Below are 8,837 nucleotides of genomic sequence, written 5' to 3'. Positions count from 1 at the left end.
AGATTACTGCATGGAATAAATCTTTTCTGTGTTGCTGGTTTTAAATTAAGCAGGAGGGTTCACCCTGTGTCATAATACTATTTATCACTTGCTGCTTGTGCTTTTTGGCATGCAAGTAGTCCTGGTTGGTAGCGTCACCAGGTTGACACCTCATTTTAGATATGCCTGGTGCTGTTCCTGGCATTCCCTCCTGAATTCTCCAGCGAACCAGGGTTGATCCCTTGGATTAACGGTTCAGTAGGGGATATGCCGGGCCATGAGGTTACATATTGTGCTGAAGTCCTGTTCTGCTGCTGTTGATGATCTGCAGCGCATCATGGATACCCAGTCTGGAGTTGCTAGATCTATTCAAAGTCTGTTCCATTTGGCATGATATTAGTGCCACACAACAAACAACTTGGAGGTTATTCTCAGTGTGAAGATGGGACTTTGTCTCTCACAAAGATTGTGTGATGGTCACTCTTATCGATACTGTCATGGACAAATGCAGCTGGCAGTTCGGTAAGAATTAGGTAGAGTATGTTTTTCCCTGTTGTTGGTTCTCTCACCATCTGCCACTGACCCAGTCAGCAGCTATGTCCTTTAGGACCCGACCAGCTTGATCGATAGTACTTCTGCTGAGGCACTCAGTGGTGGACATTGAAATCTCCCACCCCATGTGATTTGTTCCCTTGCCACTCTCAATACTTCCTCAAAGTGTTGTTCAACATGAAGGATTCTTGATTCATTAACAGAGGGAGAATGGTACGTGGTAATCAGCAGGAGGTTTCCTTGCCCACGTTTAACCTTAAGCCACAAGACATCATACAGTCTGGACTCAATGTTGAGGACTGTCAGGGAAAATCCTTCCTGCCTGAGATTTTGGAGAAAATTTGTAGCTCAGGTTATTGGTTTGCTCGCTGAACTGGTGGGTTTGTTCTCAGACTTTTCATCACCATGTTAGATAACATCTATAGTGAGCCTCTGGTGAAATCCTGAGAATCCCTACAGTGTGGAAACAGGCCCTTCGGCCCAACAAGTCCACACCGACCCAAAGAGTATCTTACCCTAAACCATTTCCTTACATTTACCCTTAATTAACACATCTCTGAACACAATGGGCAATTTAACATGGCCAATTTACCTAACCTGCACACCTGAGGATTGTGGGGAGAATGTGCCACACAGACAGTCACCCAAGGCTGGAGTCGAACCCAGGTCCCCGGTGCTGAGAGACAGCAGTGCTAACTGCTGAGCCACCATGCCACCCCAAAGCATTGGTGTTGGTCTTATGTGTCTTAGTTTGTGGTAGTGGGTGATATCATTTCTGGTTCTAAGAAATTGGCAAATGGGGTCCAAATCTGTGTGTTTGTTAATGGGAGTACACACTGCTACCACCACTGCTAGGTCTGCCCTGCTGGTGGGACAAGACATATATAGGGATGGCGATGGTGATGTTTGGGACATTGTCTGTAAGGTCTGATTCTGTGAGTATAACTATGACAGGCTGTTGCTTGACCAATCTGTAGGACAGTTCTCCCAATGTTGGTGCTAGCCTCCAGATATCAATGTAGAGAGCTTTGCAGGATTAATAGGGCTGCCAGGTAATGTGTCCGGTTTCATTTCTTTGAAATTTTATAGCGATTGCTACAACTGGATGGCTTGCTAGGCCATTTCAGAGGGCAGTTGGGAGTCAACCACATTGCCGTGGGTCTGAAGTCACACGCAGGCCAGACCAGGTGAGGATGGCAGATTTCCTTCCCTGAAGGACATTATTGAACCAGATGGGTTTTTCCAGACAATTAACTAGGATTTCATGGTCATCAGTAAATTATGAATTCCAGTTTTTTTTATTGAATTCAAATTCCACTATCTGACATGGTGAGATTTGAACCCAGGTCCCCAGAACATTCCAGCTGGAATACTGTGACCAGTTTTGGGCCCCTTACCTAAGGAAAGATATTCTGCTATTAGAAGCAATCCAGAGAATGTTCACTGGGGGGATTCCAGATATGGAGGGACTTTCTTATGAGGAGAATTTGGGTTTTTAATCATTGGAGTTTAGAAGAATGAGAAGTGACCTAATTGGAACAGATAATTTATTGACAGATTGTTTCCCTTGTGGAAGGATCCAGGACCAGACAGCATAATCTAAGAGCAAGGGGGGGTCACCATTTTAGACAGACTTTTAATCAGTCAGGAAACCAAGGGTAATGGGAAAAATCCTGCAAACTGGAGTTCAAGAATATCAGACCAGCCATGATTTCATTGAATGGCAGAGCATACTCAATGGACTGAATGGCCTGCTTCTGCTCAGACATCTTACGGTCTTAAATTTCCCAATGCCATGGTGGGATTTGAACCTGTGCCTCCAAAACATTTGTCTGGCCCTTTGGACAACTCGTCCAGTGATACCAACACACCACCAACTTTCCTGAACACTTCAGTTTCTCCAGAGCAGCTGCATGGCCATTGACAAGATCAAAGTGTGAGAGTGGACCAGCCTGTATGATTCCGTACTCTAGTGGATACACAAAAACACAACACAGGCTCAAAGGATGACAGTATAATTTACAAAAAAAAGTTATTCAAATAACAGGCCTCACACAAGTTTTTTGGACGCAGAGAAATAATCATTAGTGGAAGATGATGACCAGCTCTTCAGGCCATTGAACTGAGGGTTATAGTGACCGACCTATCCACAACAGTACTGTACTCCAGTGTTAGACAGTGACAGACTGTCTACACCAATACTGTACCCCAGTGTCATACAGGGACAGACCTCTCCCCAACAGTATAGTGGTTGATCTATCCCCATCCGTACTGTACACCCCAGTGTTATACTGTGACAAACCTGGCCCCACCAATACTGTATCCCAATGTTTTACAGAGACAGACATAGCTGAAAATGAGGAAAGTTTGTCCCTAATTCCTCATTCCTGAAGAAGGGCTTATGCCCAAAACGTTGATTCTCCTGTTCCCTGGATGCTGCCTGACCTGCTGCGCTTTTCCAGCAACACATTTTCAGCTCTCATCTCTTTCATGTCAGCTTCGCATAGCTGTGAACTCCCTGACAGTTCAAAAATCTATCTAACTTCTCACTGGTCCATCCTCCAGGGTACAGAATTCCAGGGGTTCCTTCACTTCTAGAAGAAAAAAAATCTTATTCACATTTGAGTTTTAAAAGAATGTCCCCTAATTCTGTAACCACGTCTCCAATTTTGAGGTAACTCCCCGGGGGAAACATTTTCTCAATGTCTACCTTGTCAAACCCCCTCAAAAGTTTCTACGTTTCAAGAGATCGATCCTCATCCTTCTAAACTCTAATGAATAAACATCCTGTTTAGCTGCAATTTCTCCATCCTGTCGACCCATCAAATAATTAAATTTATAAGCAGCTGCTTGCAGTATTCTGGTGCAAAACTGAGAGCATATTTACCTCATCGTCATCATCCAGACGTACTCTTTTCAAAGCAACAATTTCATGGGTTTCCCTGTTTTTTGCCTTAAAGACGGTGCCATATGTTCCTATGAGGAAAGGAAACAGAACCGTTTCCACATTTATAATTTCCATTTCAAGTAAACAGTGTCATGTTTGTAACCTGAACATAGAGATGCGGAGATTTCAGAGAGAGAACAAAGAAAAACTCCTGCACTGTCAGAGGGTCAGTGCTGAGGGAGTGGGCACTGTCGGAGGGTCAGTGCTGAGGGAGTGCCGCACTGTCGGAGGGTCAGTGCTGAGGGAGCGCCGCACTGTCGGAGGGTCAGTGCTGAGGGAGCGCCGCACTGTCGGGGGGTCAGTGCTGAGGGTCAGTCGGGCTCCAGGCCAAGGCCGGATTCCCCTCTGGACAGTGCGGTGTCCGGGGCCGGGCCCAGGATCCTGGGAATCGGGCCCCTCCTTCTCCGGGAACAGGTGGGCGTGCAGCACCACTGGGACAGGCCGAGGTCTACACCCCCCCCCAAAACCCGGACACTCGGCCCGCCGCCCGCCGCCTTTACCTTCCCCGATTTTTTCCAGTTTCTCGTATTTCTGCATCTCGGCGGCTCAACACTGAGCGGCGGGAAACCGGCTCACAGCGCCACCGCCCGGTCCGGAGGACCCACAGCACCACCTGGTCACAGCGCCACCGCCCGGTCCGGAGGACCCACAGCACCTCCTGGTCACAGCGCCACCGCCCGGTCCGGAGGACCCACAGCACCACCTGGTCACAGCGCCACCGCCTGACCCGGAGGACCCACAGCACCACCTGGTCACAGCGCCACCACCCGGCCCGGCGGACCCACAGCACCACCCGGTCACAGCGCCACCGCCCGGCCCGGAGGACCCACAGCACCACCGCCCGGCCCGGAGGACCCAAAGCACCACCCGGTCACAGCGCCACCACCCAGCCCGGAGGACCCAAATAACCACCCGGTCACAGCGCCACCACCCGGCCCGGACTACCCACAGCACCACCCGGTCACAGCGCCACCGCCCGGCCCGGAGGACCCACAGCACCATCCTGTCACAGTGCCACCGCCTGACCCGTAGGGCCCATAGCACCACCACCCGGCCCGGGGGACCCACAGCACCACCCGGTCACAGCGCCACCGCCTGGCTCGGAGGACCCACAGCACCACCGCTTGGCCCGGAGGACCCACAGCACTACCCGGTCACAGTGCCACCACCCGGCCCGGAGTACCCACAGCACCACCCGTCACAGCGCGACCACCCAGCCCGGAGGACCCACAGCACCACCCGGTCACAGCGCCACTGCCCCGCCTGGAGGACCCACAGCACCACCCGGTCACAGCGCCACCGCCTGGCTCGGAGGACCCACAGCACCACCGCCCGGCCCGAAGGACCAACAGCACCACCCGGTCACAGCGCCACCACCCGGCCCGGAGGACCCACGGCACCACCAGGTCACAGCGCCACCGCCTGGCTCGGAGGACCCACAGCACCACCGCCCGGCCCGGAGGACCCACAGCACTACCCGGTCACAGCGCCACCACCCGGCCCGGAGTACCCACAGCACCACCCCATCACAGCGCCACCACCCGGCCCGGAGGACCCACAGCACCACCTGGTCACAGCGCCACCGCCCCGCCTGGAGGACCCACAGCACCACCCGGTCACAGCGCCACCGCCCGGCTCGGAGGACCCACAGCACCACCGCCCGGCCCGAAGGGCCAACAGCACCACCCGGTCACAGCGCCACCACCCGGCCCGGAGTACCAAACTCGCCATTTGGATACAGAACTGGCTCAAAGGTAGAAGGAGAAAGTGAGGTCTGCAGATGCTGGAGATCAGAGATGGAAATGTGTTGCTGGAAAAGCGCAGCAGGTCAGGCAGCATCTAGGGAACAGGAGAATCGACGTTTCGAGCATTAGCCCTTCTTCAGGAGACAGAGGGTGGTGGTGGACGGTTTGCAGATGACACCAAAATTGGAGGTGTAGTAGACAGCGAAGAGGGTTACCTCAGATTACAACAGGATCTTGACCAGATGGGCCAATGGGCTGAGAAGTGGTAGATGGAGTTTAATTCAGATAAATATGAGGTGCTGCATTTTGGGAAAGCAAATCTTAGCAGGACTTATACACTTAATGGTAAGGTCCTAGGGAGTGTTACTGAACAAAGAGACCTTGCAGTGGAGGTTCATAGCTCCTTGAAAGTGGAGTCACAGGTAGATAGGATAGTGAAGAAGGCGTTTGGTATGCTTTCCTTTAAAGGTCAGAGTATTGAGTACAGGAGTTGGGAGGTCATGTTGTGGCTGTACAGGACATTGGTTAGGCCACTGTTGGAATATTGCGTGCAGTTCTGGTCTCCTTCCTATCGGAAAGATGTTGTAAAACTTGAAAAGGTTCAGAAAAGATTTACAAGGATGTTGCCAGGGTTGGAGGATTTGAGCTATAGGGAGAGGCTGAACAGGCTAGGGCTGTTTTCCCTGGAGTGTCGGAGGCTGAGGGGTGATCTCATAGAGGTTTATAAAATTATGAAGACATGGATAGGGTAAATAGGCAAAGTCTTTTCCCTAAGGTCAGGGAGTCCAGAACTAGGTTTAGGTTGAGAAGGGAAAGATATAAAAGAGACCTAAGGGGCAACTTTTTCACGTAGAGGGTGATACGTGTATGGAATGAGCTGCCAGAGGAAGTGGTGGAGAGTAGTACGATTGCAACATTTAAAAGGCATTTGGATGGGTATATGAATAGGAAGGGTTTGGAGGGATATGGGCCGGGTGCTGGCAGGTGGAACTAGATTGGGTTGGGTATCTGATTGGCATGGATGAGTTGAACCGAAGGGTCTGTTTCCATGCTGTACATCTATATGACTCTTAAGTTTTATTGTCTTATGGTCTCTCTGTCTCCATTTTGGAGACTAAACTGTCCACTGCCATCCACTACAAAGCTCCTGATTCCCATAACTACCTTCACTAAGGGGAGAAAGTGAGGACTGCAGATGCTGGAGATCAGAGTCAAAACGTATGGCACTGGAAAAGCACAGCAGGTCAGGCAGCATCCAAGGAGCAGGAGAGTCGACATTTCAGGCATAAGTCCTTCATCACACGCCACATCCTGCAAGGACTCCATCCCATTCTCCCAGTTCCTTTGCCTATGCCACATTTAGATGATGCCATCTTCCAAACAAGCACTGCTGACGTGGCTTGCTTCTTCCATGACCGCGGGTTCCGACCCACTGTGGTTGACAGAGCCTTCAATTGCATCCAACCAACACCCATGCTTCCACCCTTGCCTCTTCACAATAGTGGGTTTGGGACCCCCTTGTCCTCATATTTCATCCCACCAGTCCTCCACATTCAAAGGATCATTCTCCAGCATTTCAGACAACTCCCCAGAATGCCACCACCAAACACACCTTCCCATGACTCCCCCTGTGTGCATCCCACAGGGATCCTTCCCTCCTTGATAACCTAGTCAGTTTCACAACTACCAACACTAGTCCCCTTTCCCATGGCACCTTCTTGTGTAACCACAGAAGGTGCAACACCTGCCCCTTCCCCTCCTCCCTGTTCAGCATTTCACCTGTACATCCCCCAATCTTGTGTATCGTATTCGCTGCACCCAATGTGACCTCCTCTACATTGGAGAATCCAAATGCAGACTGGATGTCTGCTTTGCAGAATACTTCCAGTCTGTGCGTAAACACGACCCCGAGCTTCCCTTGGCTGGTCATTTTAATACAGTGTTCTGCTCGCATGCCCGTACATCTGTCCTCTGCACGCTGCAGTATTCCAGTGAATCCCAGTGCAAATTGGAGGAACAACATCTCATCTTCAGACTGGGCACTGTACAGCCTTCTGGTCTTAATATTGAGGTTAACACCTTCAAATTGTGAACCAATTGTGGGCGGCACGGTGGCACAGTGGTTAGCACTGCTGCCTCACAGCGCCAGAGACCCGGGTTCAATTCCCGCCTCAGGCGACTCTCTGTGTGGAGTTTGCACATTCTCCCCGTGTCTGCGTGGGTTTCCTCCGGGTGCTCCGGTTTCCTCCCACAATCCAAAAATGTGCAGGTTAGGTGAATTGGCTATGCTAAATTGCCCATAGTGTTAGGTGAAGGGGTAAATATAGGAGTATGTCTGGGTGGTATGCGGGTCGGTGCGGACTTGTTGGGCTGAAGGGCCTGTTTCCACACTGTAAGTAATCTAATCTAATCTAATCAATTTCCATTCCTTCCCTTTCTTTTAGCCGTACCTGTTATATTCTCTGTCACCATATCCTCTCTCCCCTTCCCCACCCCAGTGGGACTGTCTGTTCTTTCCAGTCTGGCAGGAGGTACACCATTGATCTGCCATTCTCACGTTCCAATCACAATCTGAACTATCAACACCCTGTCTCCCTCTGCACTCTACACACCATTATCCCCACAGCTTCCCTCCACCCAAACTATAGAGTAACACTGCCCCCTCAACACCTCAGCTCTGATGAAGCGTCATCTAGAATCCAAACATTAGCTTGCTCTCTCTCCATGGATGCTGTCTGACCCACTGTGACCTGCATTTGTTGTTTTCAGTACAGATTCCACCATCTTCAGTAATTTGCTCCTACAGTAATTTGCTGGTGATACTCAGCACGTTTCACTTCAGACTTCATTTCAGTCAAATCATATTCCCCATGTAGTTGCTTCCAACCCATAGATCAGAATGGTCTGGTTGATCCCTGTGTCTTCGACAGACACCACCTGCATTCAGATGCAGAATATAAAAGCTCCATATGCTTCATGATTGGAATGACAGTGACTGGCTTTCAGCCTCAGGGTTAGAACATAGAACATAGAACAATACAGCACAGAACAGGCCCTTCGGCCCATGATGTTGTGCCGAACATTTGTCCTAGCTTAAGCACCCATCCATGTACCTATCCAATTGCCGCTTAAAGGTCACCAAAGATTCTGACTCTACCACTCCCACAGGCAGCGCATTCCATGCCCCCACCACTCTCTGGGGGCCAGTTAACCTTCATATCTCATTTTTCCTCTGCGTATTTCCTTCTTAGTAATCCTCTGTTGCTCTTTAAAAGCTTTCCAGTCCTCAGTTTTTCCACTTATCTTAGCTATGTTATACTTTTTCTCTTTTAACTTTATATGTTTCTTTACTTCCCTCATCAGCCACGGCCGCCCATGCCTCCTCCTGGGATCTTTCTTCCTTTTAGGAATGAACTGATCCTGCAACTTCTGCATTATACACAGAAATATCCGCCATTGTTCCTCCACGGTCATCCCTGCTAAGGTATTGCACAATTGAACTTTGGCCAGCTCCTCCCTCATAGCTCCATAGTTCCCTTTATTCAACAGAAGTACTGTCACTTCCGACTGTACCCTCTCCCTCTCAAATTGCAGATTGAAGCTTATTGCATTAT

General features: G+C 50.2%; 1 protein-coding gene and 1 long non-coding RNA gene across 2 annotated transcripts in view; one reads left to right on the top strand and one right to left on the bottom strand.

Annotated features, from left to right (window-relative positions):
- The window catches only part of LOC122548794, a 16,783-nt gene extending 16,627 nt beyond the window's left edge, over window positions 1-156 (top strand). The window contains exon 3 of the long non-coding RNA XR_006311338.1: window positions 3-156. This is a non-coding gene — a long non-coding RNA (uncharacterized LOC122548794). The remainder of the gene's footprint in view (window positions 1-2) is intronic.
- The window catches only part of cdk5 (cyclin-dependent kinase 5), a 27,592-nt gene extending 23,508 nt beyond the window's left edge, over window positions 1-4,084 (bottom strand). The window contains exons 1-2 of the mRNA XM_043687567.1: window positions 3,979-4,084; window positions 3,419-3,507 (exon numbers count right to left, since the gene is read on the bottom strand). Of these exons, the coding sequence (XP_043543502.1) occupies window positions 3,419-3,507; window positions 3,979-4,015 (126 nt within the window). The 5' untranslated portion in view covers window positions 4,016-4,084. The remainder of the gene's footprint in view (window positions 1-3,418; window positions 3,508-3,978) is intronic.
- Window positions 4,085-8,837: the final 4,753 nt, after the last annotated feature.

Source organism: Chiloscyllium plagiosum, chromosome 4, assembly GCF_004010195.1.
Source record: "Chiloscyllium plagiosum isolate BGI_BamShark_2017 chromosome 4, ASM401019v2, whole genome shotgun sequence".
Lineage (NCBI taxonomy): Eukaryota > Metazoa > Chordata > Chondrichthyes > Orectolobiformes > Hemiscylliidae > Chiloscyllium > Chiloscyllium plagiosum.
Note: the sequence above shows the minus strand (reverse complement) of the source record. Positions and strands in the feature narration are given on the sequence as shown.